This window comes from Phoenix dactylifera, chromosome 2, assembly GCF_051530095.1.
Source record: "Phoenix dactylifera cultivar Ajwa chromosome 2, Ajwa_hap1_PhDact_Kaust_v1.1, whole genome shotgun sequence".
Classification (NCBI taxonomy): domain Eukaryota; kingdom Viridiplantae; phylum Streptophyta; class Magnoliopsida; order Arecales; family Arecaceae; genus Phoenix; species Phoenix dactylifera.
In genome coordinates, this window is record NC_143191.1 from 1,459,703 (window position 1) to 1,481,106 (window position 21,404).

The following is a 21,404-nucleotide window of genomic DNA, read 5'->3' on the forward strand; positions in this document are numbered from 1 at the left end:
CATGTACCTCCTGAAAGTCAGCCATCAACTGAGCCATCCTACGAGACTCCCGGAATAAGGGAATGACCACCCCCATATCGATCTGCTCCTCGGATCCAGTCGATCACCACAGATGAATCACTCTCAAGGTACATTCGCTCGGCACCAAGTACCTGCCTCACATAGGATATACCCTTTCAGGTTGTCTGCAACTTTGCCTCAACCATTGTAAGTCCGAGCAGGCGCCACCCTCTTGCTACTATCATCCCTTTTGACCTTCCCTTTTGGCAAACGAAAAACCATTGTTTAAGTTTCATCAAAAAAAAAAAACCATCGTTTAAACGGTCCAGATCGACGGGATCTGATTGGGATAAATTGTGATGATATACGGAAGGAAGGTGTGGTTGGCGGGGAGAGATGCATGCGTCCACTGTTCTCTGCTGGCTTCCTCCGGCGGCATCGCGTCGCGATCGTGGCTCTATCGGCGCCTCCGAGTCCGCGGCCGAGACTGACGGGATCAGCGGCTATTAACGGCTCGGTACTCTCCAACTCGACGGCGGTGGCGAGGATGGGGACCGGCCGAGGAGACCGCAGGGATCCGAGTTCGAATCCGAAGGTTGCCAGGCTCCGGGAGCTGATGGCCAGCGATGCCGCGAGTTCCGTAATCTCCCTCTTCTTCCTTTATTTTCTTATCCTCCTCTATCTTTTTCCTCCAAGTCTTCCACAGTACTTGGCTGTTGATTGGGATTTGGGGAGTAATTTATTTTCCTCTAATCTTTAACCCTTTTATTTCTTTTCCCCCCCTAAATTTTCACTTTTTCTTTTAAGTTATGATGCTGTGAGCTGTTCTGTTTAATTCTACGAAATGTTGTGCTTTCGCATTCTATGAAATAATTGTGAACTTTCGTTTAATTGAATCGTTACTTTTTAAGCTGAGAAGGTGCTCATGTGTTATCCATGAACTTGTTATGATGTAGGAGTAGACAGCGTCAACATATTGGCGAGCACGTAAGGTTAAATACTACTGTAATTGATGGCATTTTTGCCCCTAGAAGTTGATGATATTTGACAAGCTTATGCCTTTTAAACATGGAGTTTAAATCATTGCATGCATTTTGGGGAAGAGAAAAAATCATAAAGCTCATTCTAGAATTCATATATGGCAAAACGAGAATATAGAGAGCAGAACTAGGAAGAGTTGAGTGAGAAATTCTTGATCTTCTTCCTCTTGAATTTCTTCTTTGTCTTCTTCAAGGGGCTTTTTGAGGCAAGAGCGTGGTAGCCGATGCCTTGTTCTTGGGCTTCTCTGGCTTTGCTATGGCTGCAATTGAGAAAATTGGTATCCATAAATAAATCCATAAATAAACCTATTAAACAATGATCCAACCTCTCACATATTTATTTTTTTGGTAAATAACCTCTCACATATATTTGGTAGGGCATGATATGTGAGAGATCTGATCACTGTTAGATTTGTTTTATTTTTGGATGCGAATTCCCTCAGAGGCAGACATGGTGAAGCTAGAGAAGCTCAAGAATAAGGCAAAGGTGGCCATTGCTCCTGCCTTGATAGCCTCTTTGAAGAAGACAAAGAAGATATTCGAGGGAGCAAGATTATCAAGGGAAAGGCTGCAAAGGATTCAGTGAATGCAGGGGCCTCCTTGCAGGCCCCTTCCTTGGCCTCAACCTTGATTGCCACCTCAATTGTTAATAATGGCGAGGTGGAGGGAAGATATGAAAGGGCAAGCTTATATTGCTGTTCTGAACCAAGTGGATCTGAATATGATAGGGCAAATATTGCATGTGAATAGGCGACACACTTGACTTCTTGTTTTTCTTGTTTTTCCAAGTTAGATTTTATATGTAGGACATGATCCTGGCTTTCTTCTAATTAATGTTAAAAGATTTTTGTACTAATGGGAGGGAAGTAATTCATTATTTTATATGTAAATGAACCTTTACTTTTTTTTCTCTAGTTCACATGGAGAAGATCAGAAAATTTCTTATTTTCTCATATTTTCTTGGTCCATTTAGAAGAGTGAAGAATTTGTTTGGACCGTGTAGAAAGTGTCATCATGATCAAAGACACCTTCTCCAAGTCCCAGCTCTTCTTTCCTTCTACTTCATGAACAAAATGAATTTGCCCAAATTTCGGTTGGATCTTCCCCTCCCTCAAAAAAAGGATAAAAAAATAGAATCATACAAAATTATGCAGTTTTCCCAAATATATAGATCCTTTTTCATTTTATGTATGTGTGTGTGTGTGTGTGTGTGTATATATATATATATATATAAGTTTCTCTCATTTGGTTTTGGAGAAGATACATAAACAATTTTCCTTTATATTAAATCATTTATACTTGAACATTTATCAAGGAGGACCATCTAGAATCATATCCTTCTCTCAAATCCAAGCATAAGCCTATAAAGTTTCACATATGATGATGTTTGGTCTGCCTATGGCCTTTGCTTCCCTTTCTGGGTGGAGGAAGGACCAGATGTAGCAGTGTTACAGAAGCATGTGCTCCTTTCAAAAAATTAATGTGGTTTCTTTTTTGTTCTGTCACATTAATAAGGAGCATTTTTAGATTTTCTTCTGTGACACAATAAAGACCATCAAATATAGTGAGATCAAAGGGATCAATATATATAATGAGGAATCTAGATGCTAACTGAAAATATTTGGCATTCTATAATTGAACTTTAATTCTCCTTTTGTCTAATTAGCTTTTGTTGAGGTTGTTTTCATAGTCTTCTTTTATGCATTGATAAATGCATAACAAATTCATAACAATGTGAATTTTTAATCAAAATAGTACCTTTATTCCCGTATTGATCTTGCAAATTGCAATTCAATATGGATAAAAATGCCAACTTTTAAGCTGATGGGAATTGAGTTGGAGAATACATACAGACATTCTTGAAGTAATCAATTTGACCAACTTATAAAATAGTTTACCACATCGAAACAAGTTCTCCTGCCAATAGTTTGTATATTTGAGTTTGCCGCTGAGAAGATGCTGCAGCACCATGTAGGGCTTGATCCTTTCGCCAGTATGTGTATTATTTCTACATGTCCAATAGAATCAGCCCCCACCAAAAAAAAATAAAATCTCAGGGCACATTAGCCCTTTCTATATGTGATGCTAAATTTCCTGCATCATTCAAAGATTGGGTCAGCTTATTTGGCAGAAAAGCTTAACGTTAACTTGGCCTTATTTGATCGTTTGTTCCCAGCCCTTTCCATTTTCTTATAATTTCATGCTGATAATATGGACCAAAAGTCTAATCAATTCTCTTCCAAAACATATACTTCTAACTCATGTTTATCCTTGTGACTCATTAACAGTGAAGAAGAGTACACTGACTTGAAACTATATTGACTGTAAATGATTTTTGCCAATGATCAGGTGGTTGGGAAAAATCCTGGGAGGAAGGACTGACTCCATGGGATTTGGGACAGCCAACACCGGTGGTTCAACATCTTGTTCGAAGAGGAACCCTCCCAAAAGGAAGGGTTTTGGTTCCTGGATGTGGCAGTGTGCGAGGCTTGCCTTCTATTTAATAGTCATTGCAGTTTATATTCTCTGCTCGAATTCTGTTTTATTTTTTTTAAGGAATGGAACATCTTTTTCTTTTTTTAAAACAAATGTAAAACATCAACTAAAACTATATTGAATAAATTAAATTTTCCAAATCCGGATGGTGGCATCCACCATATTGCTAAAAAAAGTAGTAAATTATATATTGGTTAAACAGGAATTACAGAAATTTGTTATACTTTGGGTAGCATGATTTTCTGTTCTTAAAAGCACTGAATGTGCATGTCTTAATCATTCATTCTTTCCTAACAACAGAGGTTTTTCAAAACTCTTATATGCTAATTCTGACAGCATATTTTACTGGTTTTCTTAACTAGCAATGCATCAAAAGAAAGTATTATTAATTTGGCAAGTACACAGCAGCTGCAGTCGATACAATAATGGGTGTCTATTTTGTATACTAAAGGATCTTTCTTGCTAGCTGTATTGTTCCTTGATCTTTGATCTCTTATTTAGATTGATATTTTTTCCTGAATCAGACCTTCTTTTGTTGTAGTGCTTTATTTAGCTTTTGTAAGAACAGCCTGAGATGCATCCACTTTGATAGTTATTGCCTAGTTTATTTTGGCTATTTCATGTTCAAATTTTCCCCTTTTCATCTAGATTTCGTAACAATAGCATCGGTTATATCTGTTTTGATACTAGTTACTAAATTCATTTAGCTATTTTGATATTTTCAAATGATTGAGTTGTTTTTGTATAACAGGGATATGATGTGGTTACTATTGCTGGTCCTGAGCGATATGTAGTAGGCTTGGAAATATCACATAGTGCTGTTAAGAGAGCCAAAGAGGTACAGTTGATAGCAAAAGAGTTGAAAGATTTAAATGATTATTCAAGGTCTTGATTTTAAGCAAGTCAAAAGATTATTTTGAATTGACCTTGTTTTGGTATGAGATTTGCAATTAAAAAAATGTAGTATTAGGGAACAAAGGGGAGCATGTGAGACTTATAATCTATCCAAAAGAAACCCTCAAGAAGAGAGGCAAAATGAACATTGAATAGGTAATCTCTTATTTTAAATGTGAACTCAGCAACGCATAGGATTTGAACATATAACAAATGAAGTAACTTTTATGGCATAACCAGATAAGGGTTGCATGTCCGAACGACTTGTAATAGATATAACATATCCAAATGGAAGTTTTTGCAAAAGCATGAGTTTTGGTCAAAAAAATATGAACCAAGCTGCTGAAATTCATAGGAACACATTGATATTGGTTGAAATAAGTGAACTGCTTTTTCTTGAATATATGGATGAAGACTTGCTATGTGTTTTGAGGCATAAGTATTTAGATTGGCTAGTAAAATTTCAAAACATTTAGCAAGGAATGAACTATTTCAGCCAAAATATAAAGCATGGTTGAATCATTCTAAGAAGACTTGTGCTACATTGACTACTATTTTTTGGGCCAAAGATGTGTTTTTACATGCCAGTGAGTTAAATGTTATTCTTCTGTTTGCATCTGCAATTGCGTATGTTGTGCAGTAAAAGTTGTCACCTTTTCCATCAAATCATATCATTATTGCCTTGTCAAGGGATTGTGCAGTATTTACTATAAAATATCGTTACTTGGTAATCAATGAAGGATCTCCAATAGCCTAGAAGGCCCTAAGAAATTATAGTGTCAATTTAGATATATGAACAAGATAGTTATGATCCAAAAGGTGTCAGAATATTCAATCAAAAACTTTCATCGCATGATGGACTAATGTGAACTTATCTCCTTAGCTTATACAAAAATTTGCTCTCATGAAATTTGACGGTAGCAAGTCTTAATACAACCTAGTCAGCATTGATCTAATATGCCATAGTAATACTAGCTGGCATTGTTTGATCAATAAACAAATGCTAATAGGCAGTATTCAGATAATTATATATCTATTTATATAGCTGCTCACCATAGACTTAGAGTAGACTAAATAAGGTCTATTTATCGTAAATATATTACTTTTGAAGTTTAAACATATTTTTGAAAAACAAATAAGATAGTAAGATTTCACAGTAAAATTAAGAATAAATGAAAAAAATATAAAAAAGGTGTCCCAAGCAAGTACCAGGTTGCTTGACCGGGATGGGGCGGGACACAGAACAATCCATTCCATGGGAAAACCGGAATGCTCCGTCTTACAGGATTTAGAATCTTAGATATAAGTGAGCCCATTCATAGGGTTATTATTGTATTCTGAGCAAAATTAAGTACCATTCCCAGTTCTAAAGAAAACATGGAGTCTTAACTAGAAGAGGTCATATATTTCAAAGGAAAGACTGTAACCCCTTTCTTTTGAAACAGTTGGCACTTTATTAGTCATTCAAATGCACCCGCATCATGTTATGAGGCAAAAATAGTGATTATGGCCCTAACTGAATTGTTGCATGACCTCATAAACCCATCCAAGAGCCAGCATTAAAATTATAAAATAAATAAATAAATAAAATAAAATAACACTGCATTTCTTCTAAATCTGTAAATCATGCTACTATTTACCTCTTGTTTCATTATCATGTTTCTTGCATTTCTTTATCAAAATCGCTATCTTTAACTTGAGACATATTAGTCTGTCTTTCCTTGGATAATTGTGTTGGTTCTCCACTCTCTCTGGTTGTCCGCTTTCTATAGGAGAAAGTGCCTTCCAGGAAGATGTTGACTCACCTGTGTCAAATCACCTGATCAGCTGGTTGTTATCTTTACAAAAGTCTTGGATTGTAGCAATCATCAATTTGTCTATTTCAAGCTGAATGTGGAAGGGATATATGCACTTGAGAAATAATATGTTTATGTTGTGGTCCATTGCAGACTGTTAATGTAATAAGCTGTAAACAGCATCCTGCTATAAGTGACTTTGGAGGGATGTTTTACTTTTCATTACCATTCACGTCTCTCCATCCTTATTTGTCTTGTTTGATACTCAAACAGCCAAACTATTTACCTAAATTAGGTATCATGAATCTGACTTAAGATAATTCATGGCACAATATTTGTTCTCTTTGTTAATATATGATGGAGGGGACTTAGCATACTAGAGCTAAAGACTCTTTTCTCTCTTGTTGAACAGAGATTAGAGAGAGAGAGAGAGAGAGAGAGATAATGGCACTTTTTTTGCCATCCTTCCTTACATTATAAGCCCTTCCTCTTTTGATAATGACAATGTGCTTCCTTGGTGGAAAACAAAGGCAGAAGCTCTCGCACATTAATTGCCTTTTGAAGCATGTTCCTGTCCTACTTAATTTTACATTTGTTTATAACTAAAATCTTATAGATGTTGGAACTCTTTGATGAATGTACTTTGTTGCCATTTTTGTGTTCTGCCTCATATGATTCATGTTGTTTGCTCATGTATTTACATTATGGAGAAAGGATTTATTCAGTTGACGACAACTCAATGTGGTAAGCTGTCTTATAATTTTTGAGTTCAAATTAAGTTGACAAAATTCTTGTGATTTTACAGAGGTTGATGTCATCAACCACAGACACAACCATATTTGACAATAGCTAGAATTTGACCTATTTATTGTGAGATGAAAACTAGATTCTCACAAGATTCTCAACTAGTAACTCTGATCCTTTAAAAGTGCACTACTTAGAAATGTACCATTTGGATGAATGATGATACATACATGAGCTGCTCTTGTAAAAGTTTGGTTTTTACACAAGGATCTATCTAATGTTTTGCTCATCAAGTCAATGGCAGTGGTCTTCCTCTTTGCCAAATGCAAATTATTGCACCTTTCTGGTAGCAGATTTCTTCACTTGGCAGCCGACTGAGTTGTTTGATCTTATTTTTGATTACACGTAAGTTATCATCTTTGTGCTTATGAACCATTTCTTGCGTATCTTTTCTTATAAGAAGCTCATATATGCAATTTACTGCAGATTCTTTTGTGCAGTTGATCCATGCATGAGGGCAGCTTGGGCAAGAAAAGTTAGAGATCTCTTAAAACCAGATGGAGAGCTTATTACACTGATATATTTGGTGAGAACCCTTCTTATAGTTCTCAATAATACGACTTTGTTTTCTGTGTAAATAGAAGTTACTGTCATTGTTGTCATGACTTTTGCCGTCGTCATCCACATCTCTTCCTATCTTCATCACTTTCTCTGTGGACCCTCACAATTCTATGCTGAAAATGCTCATAAATGGGCCGAGCTGACTCTTGCAATTTGTTGTCGGCCTGATATCAACCATCTTATGACTGTGGTGTTGCAATGTTTTTTCTTTAATGGCAGATTAGTGATCAAGACGAAGGACCACCATACAATGTGACTGTAGCTGAGTGTGTATCTTTACCTCTTGGATTATCTGTTTACACACTCCCTTTTAGTTTTATTATTGTCTATCTCATCTTTAGTTACATTAAAATAAAAATGCTAACATATTTGAGGTAATGGTACGGCCACCAATACTTTGCTTTCTTGCAGCTATGAGAAGGTATTGAATCCTGTGGGTTTCAAGGCTCTTTCGATTGTAGATAATGATCTGGCAGTTGGGCCACGCAAGGTATGCTGTGTGCTCTTTGTAACTTGATTATGCTTTTCAGGGAAAATTTGCGCATGTCAAGTTGAAGTTGTTGTCCAGTACTCCAGTTTGTTTTGATATATTGCTTTTGCTTTTTCCTTTCATATTTGCTGTATGACTTCTTGCTTGCAGTGGAATCACCGATTGTAGGAGACCTTGGGGCAAGTGACAAGATTGAACTGTCAAATGATACAATAGAAAATTAATGAGAACTTTCCCGCACAAATTGAGATTTTACATTCGAATGACACATTAACTAAACCCAAGCTGCCTATCTATACATTCTCAGGCCAGTAACTCCTTCAGAATCCAGTGTCCACTTGTTAATCGCTATCACTGATTAGCATTAGATGGAACAAAGATTTGGTGTTAACAATATGAACACTTATCCAGTAGGCAGACGGCCTTCTCTAGGTTGCAATTCTGGTCCTTGCCACTTGCACTGCTTGCAGGGCAAGAGATATGGACCTTCCATTGAATGTGTGCAAGTCAAAAGGTTACTCCATTTTGGTCGCTAACTGTTGGTTGTTGCTTAGATTTCATGAATGGAATAAAATTTTAAAATTGTATGTGATTTTCTGAGGGCCCACAAAATGGTGGTGCTGCAGTTAATATTGACAGGCTTTGATGGTGACAGTGGCTTGGTAATTTAGGATCCTAGAACCAGAGCCATTCTGTGCTGGATGTTCATATGTACTAGTATTAGGTGTATGCAGATACATGTTGTATGAACCCCGGAATTTTCTCTTCAATGGTGACAGGTTTTAGGGTGTATGGTACAGACCTTTTCTATCTAACTTTCTTTAGGCAAATAAAGTGAATATCACAAATAAAGAACATATTCATAAGCTCTACTTTAGACAGTAGAGATGATTGCCCAGTACAACCAGGAAGTTTGCGTTATGATGGTAGAGATTTTGGTTCAGTGGGCTTCTTCGCATCCGCTCTTGTTGCATAAATTGCTTTGGCAAATATACATGTGAACCATACCCTAGTTTAGAAAAACTGTGTTCCAAGTTATTGGTTTAGGCATACTTTATTAAGCTTACAGTCTAGTGAAAGATTTTTGTAGTTTCTGGAGCTCTAATGCAATCATTTTCCAGGGAAGGGAGAAGCTTGGAAGGTGGAAAAGATGCATAAACCAATCATGCCTATGAATGAAGACATAATCAGGAGATCTCTTATCTCTCGATAGTTATTTGTAAATTGTAATAGGCTACCTGTTTTCTCCAGAAATAAATTGTCTGAACATAAGTCCCTGATGTGCAGGGAAATTCCTTGATTGGCAGTAATATGAAATCTTCAATTTCATTGTGAACAGAAGCATCAATACACTCATTTAGCTTGCAAGACAGCAAAGTTGTATGACAATTTGAAATACAGGATGATGATTCTCGAGTCAATTCTTTATGTTCATTGATTATTTTCATGTGCATTCTTTCAATTTGTGATTATAGTGAAGTCGTCATTCCTTGTGAATTAACTGTTGATTTGAAGGTATTGTATGTAAGCAATCACATATTTGCTCGCTGCACTAGTGTCGAATGAAGAGATGATTAAACTAAACCATGTCTAGCCAGGGTCATTTTTTTGCAACTGACAAATACTACATGTTTGAATCATTTTAATTGTTATACATCGATCACTCCAAATATGTCACTTCAGAATATCCCAGATTTTCAGCTATTGGATGGTCTAAAATTCTGACATCCTTGTAGTATCAGCTGTTACACATTACCTTTGAATTTCAAATTTTTTTGCAGGAGTTGCATGGTCACATATCCCTTTGCGTGTTACCCTCAAGTCAGCTTTGCATCACCATGAGTTTTTTATTTTGTACCATTGACCTAACAAGTGACAAAACCTCAATAGCATAGGGCTTCAGTAATTATGTAAGTACTTCTGTGGGGTTTACACCGGATGTACAGCCGGTCGAAAAATTTTCTTAATTCTTTTCTTGAACCTTCTTAGTTCCGACCGAAAATTGTCTTGATGGTGGCTGTACATGAAGAATTGCATAATAACCAGTTATTATGGTGCTTATTTTACAGACCATATGGATCACGAACTATCCCTAGGTGAGCTCGTTACTTTTAGAATTCCTGTTTCCCTGCTGAAATGAGATTGAAGATGGTATGGTTTTTATTTTCTATTTATGACGCACATCGAGACGCACATTGTTGCTAAAGATTGGAGAGATAATTCAATTAACTATAAATTCTAAAAAGGCTTGAAAATAATCAATTCATGTGTTTTTTTTCTTCTAATGTATTATATTTAAGTTTGGTCCAAGTCTTCCTCCAACCTCAAAAGTTAATAGAGTCTAGATAGACTAAGGTATCTTTTTAGAAGTTCTTGAATTCTATCTTTCTCGCCGAATTTGATTTTTTTTCCCTCCACTTGTTGGTTTGGAATTGCGATTCTTACCATCTCTCCTCCTTTTGTTCTCAAAGTCAAACAATGTTTAGAACTCTTCTTCTATAGAAGTCGAGCCTATTTTAAGCCTTTGAAAATTAAAATTATTATAGAAATATTCTAAATCTGGCAACATTAGAACATCTTTTATATAAGTCTAGCATGTTTTAATCCCCTTTTTTCCGATGAGAAATGAAACTTAAGATCCTCTTAAAAAGCCTACGCACAAGGCATCAGCATACAACAAATAACATAGAGTTCATCACTAGAATTCCAGATGAAGTCCTCACCTAAACTAGTTGCCTTTCTTGCAAGTCAATCAGCCACCTTATTTCCTTCAAATTGCGCATGCAAGGCTATAAAATTAGGAACCCTTTGAACTATAGACTAAATATCTAGCAAGGATGGGGTGATGAGGAATATCTATCTTGTCCTTGCCATTAATCCAAGAAATTACCATACAAGAATCACCTTCAATTTGATAGCCGCTAACATGATCCAAATGAAAGCTGCATGAACATCGTCCTGAGCTCCTCGAAGTTTACCAGCCATGAGAATGGCTCTTCCTTGATAATCTCTTGCAACAAAGCTAGCACTAGCATTTTCTTCCTGCCCTTCACCATAAATCTTTAAGATACATGGCTGTGAGGGGACACCAACAAAGAGAAATGGGAGAGGATAAGGGCTCTATAGCAACCAGATCTTTGGGAGCACCTAGAGAAATGGAAATTTTGAGCATCAAATGTGTGATAATTTACAAGCCAACCAACTGCCATGAGCAGTATAGCATAAGAGAGCTGATTCATTCTCATGGTTTACAGCTAGTTTGAACTATAAAGCCTGGAGAAATTCCTCCAGATCATTCCATGAAATATACTTAAAAACAAGAAAACCAAGCTCAGTAAATTGTATTTTGAGTAGGGTGATTTTTGAAATAATAAAAAAAAGCCACTTTTATATAGTATCAGGATTGTGCAAGCTAAATTCTTCTATGTGCAAGTTATGTTACTAATCAGTGAATATAAAAAAAATGATTCTTTATTTATATAAGTTAATGCATGTTTATAATTTACACATGTAACATTTATTTATTTAAATTTGAGTTCTTCTAAGTGGCTTTTTTTTGGGATACTCACGAGACTTCTTCTCTCCCTTTTTTTTCTATCTTTTTTTTCAAATTTATTTGTGCTAAAAATGTATGATTTACGGGATTTGTCATACAAGAAAAAAAAAACATTTCAACTTTGCAACACAGTTTATATATACAGTCAACTCGGCCATAGTGATCGGATAGATCCGGAGTTGGAGATGTGCTGCAAAGGGACGGTCGTTGCTCTACGATATTTATAGACTATTGAAGGAGTATAGCTCTTTTATGGCTACGCATGTCTATATAGGAAGGCATATGGCACGGCTGACTGGGTTACGTCATTTATTGCCAATCGCTTAGGGGGTTTTATATAAGAAAACTAAGAATTCTTGCCAAAGCCTTTCAGTGAGCTACTGTTTTCTAATTTTGTTAGCCTCATTCACACTTAATGCATGTAAGCAGTTGTACCAAAAAAACACGCAAAAAAAAAAAAAGGTATGTACGTATAGATATTTCTGTGCGGATATTCCGTAAGCTTCTGTGAAGTGGAGGTTGATCCAGATTCCAGTTACGGATAGCGAGCTCCGCGCTCCATCGTGCCACGTCCGCAAATTCTCTCTCTCTCTCTCTCTCTCGTCTTGCCTGATGATTCCTCTCCAAGACCACCGTTTGATCCCGAAACCCTTGCCATTTCTCCAAATCTCGGCTTCCCATCCTCCAAATCCTCACCAAAAATGTTTCCCAACCAAAAAGATCCCAGCTTTCTTCAAATTTCCTACTTCTCACTTCCCAAATTCTCTCGCGATCCAAGTTTCAGCCCAGAAGACTGCACCTTTCTTGAAGATCTTAGCTTCCAATCTCCAAATTCCCCTTGAGGACTCGGTGTTCACGAACAATCTTTTGAAACCTCACCACTTTCTTGCTCTCATGGCTGCCATTTCTTTCCCTTTCCCTTCCTCTGCTGCTGAAACGGAGCTTTCTGCTTCAGATAAGATCAATATCGAAGCAATTCTCATCTCGATCGATGATTTCTTGAACCAAAACCCATTCTTTGTCGCCGGAGTCACGTTCATTTGGCTCGTTGTGATACCGCTGACCCAAGAGTATCTAAAGAAGTATAAGTACATCAGCGCCATTGATGCTTTTCGGAAGCTAAGGGATGTGCCCAATTCACAGCTGCTGGATATTAGGAGTAAGAAGAGTGTTCAGTTTATGAGTTCACCCAATCTGAATATTTTTGATAAGGATGCGGTTCAGGTGGAGTTCGCTGAAGGGGAAGAAGAGGGCTTCGTGAAGGAGGTTATGAAGAATTTTAAGGATCCTGCGAATACCATCATCTGTGTTCTTGATAGGTGAGCATTGACCTATTCTGTAAACTTTTTATATTTGCCATGGTAGCCTTCTTTTAGTTTATTCGAGCATGAACGTGCTATGGCACGGAATCAGAACTTGGAATTTTAGAATTTCTAGACTTGCTTTCAGGATTAATATCCTAAACCCTAAACCCTAAACCCTTTTTATATTTTCCATGGTAGTCTTTTTTTAGTTTATACGAGCATGAACGTGCTATGGCAAGGAATCAGAACTTGGAATTTTAGGATTTCTAGACTTGCTTTCAGGATTAATATGCTGAGAAAATGCAAGGGAAAAAGATGAATGGAAAATATACTTCTTGTGGCTTCATGAGGTTTGATTCATGTGCTGCAATCTCTTGTGTTTTTCAGCTTATTATGTGGGAGAGTGGTGTTTGCAATTTGTGTATTTTATCAAATAATAAATATTCATAAATTTGGCGAGCAATCTGTATAGGATCTGTAAATAACTTGTGTTGTGCTTTGATCTTACTTGAAATCACTCAAATTATGAACTTAGCCATTGATTTTTTTTCCCTCTTTTATTATTCTCCAGGGATGAAATAAGCAGATTTATGAAAATTCTTGTAGTTTGCTATTTATATAATGGATGAATCTAAGCACATTCTTCATCTTGTTTATGTCTTTACTATGTGAAACAATCTTCATTATGATAGTATTTTGGTTTTCCTTATGAAGGAGACCATACCTTGTCTTACTGATAAATCAGATTTAGTTGAGGTCCTGCTTCTAAGATAAATAGGTGTTCAGTTGGGGAATTTGGTCTATCATTTCCCTGCCTCTCATTGGATTGTCTGCATCAGCTCCAGAATCGCTCAAACCATGTTCTGGACACCGTCATCATACTGCTTTGCTCCAATGAAATGAATGTTCTATATCTAATGCCTGGAGGATCCATGTTCAGATTTTGTTTTTCGAACATTCTTGATTCCATATGGTCAACCCTTGAATCAGCAATTGCTTTCCCATATATTTGGGGTTGGATTTACAAAACCACTTTATATTTGCTCATCAACTACAGCTTTGTTTTCAAATTAGGTTTTCTTCACATTCTTTCTCATTACTCTAATGCAGATTTTCTGATATTCTTCCTACTTTCTTGATGTTTCGACCCAGTGCCATTCTCTCTTCAGACTTTTGTCTCCTCTGACTATTGTTAGATATGCCCATATATCATATGTGGAACTTTGTACTAAACTGATGTAAATTCTTTTCTTTCTTTTATGTGATATGTGATCCATACTGATTCCTTTTTATTATTTTTTTTCAATGCTTCTACCTTAACATACTTACCTATACAATATGCATTTGGACCCTTTTATATGCCTACCATTATTCCTGTAGATCATTCCCATGTAATATCATTGGGCTATATATGACTAGGGAGCATATGGAACTCAAATGTACCTCATTTATTCCTTGCTCTGATTGAAGTGTATTCACCATCTCTCCATTCTCTTCCACAATAAATCCAAGTTAATGTGATATGGTCACCTAATGGTTCTGTTGGCCATCTATTCAACCAGTATGGCTTTCATTCTATATGTCCTTTAAAATTTTATTTCATATACTCTCCGTAGTCTTATTAGATTCTTCAGGCTCTTACCATCCTGATTTTCCTCCAGAGTTCATATTGAGCAATTACCCCTCCATAGTGCATATTGAGCTTCTGGTTAGACATGGTCTAGTTTTGAATGCCACTGGACATTTTCTCTACAAGAAGAACATAGTGATGAAAAACTCAACTGATTGTTGTTATTTGACTACTAGATATGGAAACTCACTGTTCTAGCCATTACCATGTGCTTTTCATGCTGCCACATATATCTTGAATGGTCTCAGAATTAGTTCATAATCGTTCCTTTCTATATTAATTCCACTGACCTCAATAGTTGAGCTTCCTGACCCATGACATAAGTCCATTAATCTCGATCTTTGTTCCTTTACAGTTTTCCACAATTTTATGGTGTTAGTAGTTTCTTAGCTCTGATTTTCCATATCTTGCCTAAACTTTCTTTTACATCCATTCTAATGCCTTTTCTATTGCGGCTTTATTACCATATGATAAGTGCATGAATCTGCATGTTGTGAATCCTTTGTAACAAGTTATGAAATATCTTCTCCATTGTTGATGATCTCATCATGCGGAACCAGATTGATATCTTAATGCTTCTCATTATCAGACCATCTAGTAAAAGAAAAAGGAACTTTAAAGCTTTGCATTCACTCTTCCCTTGTTCTTGCTTCGTTTATCATAGATACAATTAAAAAGTGGATTTTGACTGAAAAGATTAAGATTGACACGCTTCAAGGTTCCATTTTTCCTTAGATAATTTGATCAGGAGATGGAGAGTTTGAATTTCAAACTTTGATTTTACATTTTACAAGTTTAGATGTAAATCTTGCTTCGTGCATCACCAAATGCCATGAAAAACATGGAATTATGACTACATGCATGCATTTTTTCTGGTGGCTTACTTTTCTTATTTGTATACTACCAGAAACAGCTTTTACTGCCAGAAAAAATCTTTGTTGCGCTGGCTTGCAGTCCTGTTGCTGAGTATCGTTTCTTTTGTGTAAGGTAGCTTTGATGGTGTTTCCTTAGAAGTGGCCGAACTTTTGTTCAAGAATGGTTTCAAAGAGGCATATGCAATCAAAGGTGGACTCAGAGGCAAGGATGGATGGCAGGTTACTCTTCTGTTGCTTTGCTCGTAATGTTAATAATAAGAAGAATGGCAGCAATATTGATGTTGTTGTTTTGTGTAGGCTATTCAAGAAACCTTACTCCCACCATCCGTGCATGTTCACCCAAGAAAGAGGAGTAAAACAACAAACCCCTCTGAAGTTAACAGTCAAAGGACAGATGACCAGAACAATGGCAATGGTCAGGCACTGGCCTCTTCAAGCATTCATCACAACAGAAATCAGAATACAGGATATGATTGCATAGACTCTGTGGAAACTGCTTCAGAAGCAAAACTTGCTACCGAGAGACTGTTGTCTCCATACCCTAATGTACGATTCTCAACTTCAGCTTCTTATAGTGGAACTTTTTGTTCTAGGTTCAATTAATTAAATACATAAAAATGCCTCACATATATATCCATGTTATATGCATTCATATAGATGGAGTACTTAAAAGTGCTTGTAAACCTTTCTTCCTCTTGAAGGAGTCCCCTGAGCCATGACCCTAATCCTAAAACCAAAGTTAGCTATTCATGGAGTCTTATCATACAAATAAGTGATGCATCTACTTATGACCTACTTAATTTGTGAATGCAGTATCCCGACTTGAAACCACCCTCTTCTCCAACTCCTTCGAAGCCATGAGTATTTTTTTGTTTGGTGCTGATGTGCAAGGTTTGCTGCTGGAAGAGAGGAGAAGCCATGACATGCATAGAGCAAAATTTTTCTTCTTCTCCACCATATTTGAGCATTTGTCATGGGCATGAATGACTAGAGAGCTATTTGGATTTAGGGGTTGTTCGGCGGCATGTGGCTTCACTTACTTGCAATAGAATTTGCAGCTCAAAATAGAAATGTTGCAGTTGCATTTGTGGGTATCTTATTAGTTTGCCTGTGATTGTAGGAACTATTCTTTTTTATTTGGATGCCTACAGCTAACTATTTGTAATTGCAATAGATTTGTTTGATTGTTTGATCCACTAAGATTGGTCTTTTAGAAAATTTATGTACTTATTCAGTACAGCATTAAGCATTTTATTTCTAAAATACAATCATATCACTGTAATACATTTTTTATTATAGTATACATTAAATTATACAATATTATAATATAGTAAGTACATATATATGATTCATATATATAATATATTACAATTATCATTTGTTAGACTATAAATATATTGTGATATGATTATTAGATTATATTGATACAATGATATATTATCATATATTGGCATGATCTTGGTGTTATTATATTACACTAGTAGAGGTGGAGCAAGCTCTACGAGGACAAGAGAAGTGCGAGTCATGGTATCAAAGGGTGCAAGTTAGTACTTAGGGCATGATTGATTAGAGGGAGCTAGACTCTGAAGGAAAATTGGAATGAGTGACTTTCATTTTAACTGTTTGGTCAGAAGGAGTCTCATTGCCGAGAGAATCGGAATGCCTTAATCCCACAAAATTTAATTCTACTTTCTTCTAGTATTCAAATTTTACTCCGATTTTAAATCTAATCACGAACCAAACACATCGGAGGATATGGTTATTCCGTTTTTCATTTCAGTCCATTCTAATTTTGTTCCTAATTTCGGTCGCAAACTAAATATGCTTTTAGTACCAAAGATATATTGCAACCAATGATCATGTGAACTGGTGGTTGATTTTTTTTGTGACCAGTTTTGCAACGGAGGAGCCAGCGGAAGCTACTTGCGGTAAACTGACTTGAAAGCTGCCAGATGCAGACAATATGTATACAGCCAAATAGCTTCTTAGAGGAAAGTTCAAATCTTCCAAGGAAAATTGTAGCAGGCCAAGTCTTTTGATATTTGTAAAACTGAATGTACTACAAATGGGATTATGAAAATTTTTAAAGCAAAATGCAAGGGACTATGAATTTTATAAAACAAAAGGATTATGAAAATTTTTCTAAGCGAAGCCAAAGTGTTTTTAGATTTTTAGGATTGAATCTGCTAAGGCCTAGGCTAGCCAGCCCAAAGGATTAAACATTTCTACTTTGTAATTCAGAAATTCCATCAATTTGAGAATGACATTGGGGATTATGAAATATTTCAAGAAAAAAGAAAATGATTATGAAATTTTTTCAGCCAAATGCAAGGGTGCAAGGAGTTATGAGTTTTTCAAAAAAAAAAAAAAAAAAAAAAAACCTAAAAAATTTGGCCCATGCAGGTCTCGAACCTGCGACCTTCGCGTTATTAGCACCACGCTCTAACCAACTGAGCTAATAGGCCGGTTTGGGCTTCATGCGAGTCATACTTAATATGTAATATAGATCGTTGACTGTGTATACAACTCCCCATATTTTTCATACATTTTATCTTTAACCAACTACTATTGAATATGTATAATATAAACATGCACGTATATATGGTTAGTTTGAAATGGTCGCATAAATACAAAATATACCTTTACAAAATTTTTCCTTCGTTGATTTAGGAGTTGCTCATGTTGTTTCGTTTTGGTTTTCTTTAATAATAATTTTTTTTTAAAAAAATTGCATTTAGAGCTTAATCAGAAAATAAAGTCTTGCCTAAGAAAAAATAGCTCCAAATGACATATCTAGTTTTAGCATACAGACAATATGAGCAATCACTATTTTCTGAGTCTAAAAGCATTGTGTATGAATGTGCATGCCCCTAATTAAGGGTGCACATCAAATATTCTATGAACCTTAAGCTGCAAAATTTGGAAATGATTAGGTGCATTATAAGCTTTAACAAACTTATTCCAGTGTCCTGTGAAAAGTATAAAATATAAGCACTAATAAGGAGAGAGATCAAGCTCACTTTCATAAATGTTCACCTCATTCAAATAATCAACTTTGTATTGAGAATTCCAACAAGAAGAATTGTCCATAAGATACTCTTGATATGAGTTAGCTTGATGTATCATTCAACTTACCCAATATGGAAGTAAAAAAATAAGAGTTTAATGTCTAGACCACATTACAAAATGGTTACAAAAATTCTAAATTCTTTTCAATTCTTTATATACGGTAATCTAATATATTAAAATTGTAGATTCTGTGTTGTGTGCCAATATAAAATAAAAATTGTATTGAGGTTTTCTTTTTTCTCAAACTAAAAAGCGAACTCGATTCTCAAACTTCTTATATATTTTTTTTGTCTTTCTCGAGCACCGTTATCTAAGAAATAAATTATAGAACTCTTATATATTTTGTATGTGCACGTACATACATACTTAATCTACTTATGTAGACACAACAGACACACATATATATTAATTGAATTGTATGTTCATTGTATAGGATGATAATACATTACTTTTTCTAAATACTGAGAGAGAAAGAGATCTCAAATAAACCAAATATATTGGTTTAAAACTTTTAAATATATATGATAGCTGGATAACCCAAATACAAGTATCATGACTTTGAAAATTGTAAGATATTAGGCACCAAAATTAATAGTTAATCTAGTCAAAGATTGTTGCTAAATTATATTGTTAAATTTTGGGATTAATTGGTTACTTTATACATTATCAGAGCTCAAAAGGTGAATATCATTTTATGAGTTTAAATATAGAACCTCTCTGCAACGCATTTTCTGAATAGCGGATGCTCACAAACAAACTTAGTTCTTTGACCAAAAAGTATAATATCGCATGATCTATTATACATCGATGCTTAGCAACAATGATTCTTTTTACATTGAATACTCGTCCAATATATGTGATAGTTAAAATTGCTTATCATTGTAGAGAGCGAATAACATTTTCATTCTGTACAATAAAGTACACTTAGCTTGATATCTTTTTCTTTAAAAATAAGTTGTTATATGAATGCAAGGGATTATGGATTTTTTTTTTAAAAAAAATGGCCATGCAGGTCTTGAACCTACAACCTTCACATTATCATCATGACACTCTAACCAACCAATCTAATAAGCTAGCTAAGGAAATCCTTCTTAGTCCTAGTTGTAAAAGTAATACTCAAGCATTTTTGCTAGTTACCCTATAAATAATAGTGGTGTTTGTATATGCCTGTTCATGGCTAAGATGAGCATTATTGAAAATATAGCATACACACATATAAATACTATATTTTGCATTTATGCTACTAATTCAAACTTCCACAAAAAATTCTCTTTTTTGATCTAACACGATTTCATGAGTTAGGGGCTTAGTCTCTTTCTTGAACTTCTTTTTTTCTTTGATAACTATATCTTTAAAACTTGCCTAGAGAACTTAACCAAAAAAAATGAAGTCTCACCTAAAAAAAACGTCCCAAAGGATGCCTAGATTGTAAGTGCAAACAACATAGACAGTCACTATTTTTGAGCCTAAGAGCATCGTGTATGAATGCACATGCCCCTAAAAGTGCACATCAAAACTTCTATGGACCTTTGCAAAATTACAACATGATGGCAACTTGCAATGCTGAGAAGAATATAAGCTTTGCTGAATATATTCCAATGTCTTGTGAAAAGTATAAAAGTACAAGCACTAGTTAGGAAATAGATTGAGATGACTCTAAAAATTATTCACCTCTTTCTAATAATCAACTTAAAGTAAACAATTCTGTAAAAAGTCATCAAGGAGATAGTTTTGATATGAGTTAGTTTGATATGGGCCATTCTGCTTACCTAATACAAGAGTGAGCATGCAAGAGATTATGCCAAGCCCACATCAGAGAATAGTTGCGAAAAATTGAATTCCTTTGAATTCTTTCTATTGTAATCTAACATATCAAAACTATAAATTCTGTACTGGATGCTAATATTAAAAAGAAGAATAGAATGGAGGTTTTCTCTTTTCTCAAACTGAAGAGAGAACTTGAATTCACAAACTTTATTTTTTTTTCTTTGTATTAAATGGTAAAGCAAAAAGAAAAGTAATAACTAACAGGTAAGTGAAACAAACTAATGAAATTGATTTCATAAGGATATAAATACAAGCTTTGAAGCGTAAAAAAAGAGAGTCTTGATAAGAGAAGAGATAAATCATCTCCGTTTCTCCAAGCATGACCAATTCTATCACTCGAATTCCATATAAAAGGAGTAAATCGGCTTTTTTGCTTGTCTATGAGACTTGAGCTACTTTATTGATGATAGAAAGACGTCCATGACCAACTTCATACTTTATTTGAACTTTATGTGTAGGAAGGTTGATCCTCCTTTACTCTACTCAACCTCTACATGCAAACATGTTGAACCTACAATCCGTGAATTCTTCGATATTTATGCGAAAGTAGGTTGAACCTTCGCTCTAGGTTGCTGAATTCCCATATGAAAGTTTTGAACATCCGTTTCTCGGGCAACAATGGTACTACATTTGTTGATCGTTGGAAGATGACTTATCACCAAGAAAGATTTTGGGTCCTAAAATCCTAAGAAGAGATCATCAGACCAACCACTCTATAGAATTGTAAAATAGAATGTGACCGGTGCCTAGCAATACAAAATGTGTCAAAGGAGAATCATACCGATCTTTATTTCTTCTTTTATCATACAGATTGGACATTATTTCTAGTAATGACTTCTTTCAGGAGATATTATTTGGGACAGTTTGTTTTGGTAACTTCTTCTCTAGGGGTTGCTAGTGGTTTATCTGATAAATAACTCCATTTCAAGAAGTTGTTTTTGCAAATAACTATCTTACATTTTGATAGCTTCCTTTGTGAAGTTTATTTCAATGGCAAACTACTCATACATGGCCTCATGTCATGACCAAATATTAGCCTTCTAAGCATCCCAGCAGAAATAA

At 35.4% G+C, this 21,404-nt stretch overlaps 2 protein-coding genes and 1 non-coding gene across 3 annotated transcripts; 2 read left to right on the forward strand and 1 right to left on the reverse strand.

Annotated features, from left to right (window-relative positions):
- Nucleotides 1–351: 351 nt before the first annotated feature.
- Nucleotides 352–9,502, forward strand: HOL3 (S-adenosyl-L-methionine-dependent methyltransferases superfamily protein). The gene is made up of 8 exons (XM_008790039.4): nt 352–635; nt 3,390–3,520; nt 4,288–4,374; nt 7,275–7,375; nt 7,457–7,556; nt 7,811–7,857; nt 8,003–8,081; nt 9,203–9,502. Exons 1-8 carry the CDS (start codon nt 401–403, stop codon nt 9,254–9,256), a joined length of 834 nt encoding a protein of 277 aa, XP_008788261.1. The 5' UTR covers nt 352–400; the 3' UTR covers nt 9,257–9,502.
- Nucleotides 9,503–12,151: 2,649 nt separating this feature from the next.
- Nucleotides 12,152–16,643, forward strand: LOC103706068 (Rhodanese/Cell cycle control phosphatase superfamily protein). Its single transcript, XM_008790040.4, has 4 exons — nt 12,152–12,956; nt 15,563–15,665; nt 15,744–15,992; nt 16,260–16,643. The coding sequence occupies exons 1-4, from the start codon at nt 12,250–12,252 to the stop codon at nt 16,305–16,307; spliced, it is 1,107 nt and encodes a 368-aa protein (XP_008788262.3). The 5' UTR covers nt 12,152–12,249; the 3' UTR covers nt 16,308–16,643.
- Nucleotides 16,644–17,837: 1,194 nt separating this feature from the next.
- TRNAI-AAU (transfer RNA isoleucine (anticodon AAU)) lies at nt 17,838–17,911 on the reverse strand. Its single transcript has one exon. It is a non-coding gene; the product is annotated as a tRNA-Ile (tRNA).
- Between the last annotated feature and the right edge of the window lie 3,493 nt (nt 17,912–21,404).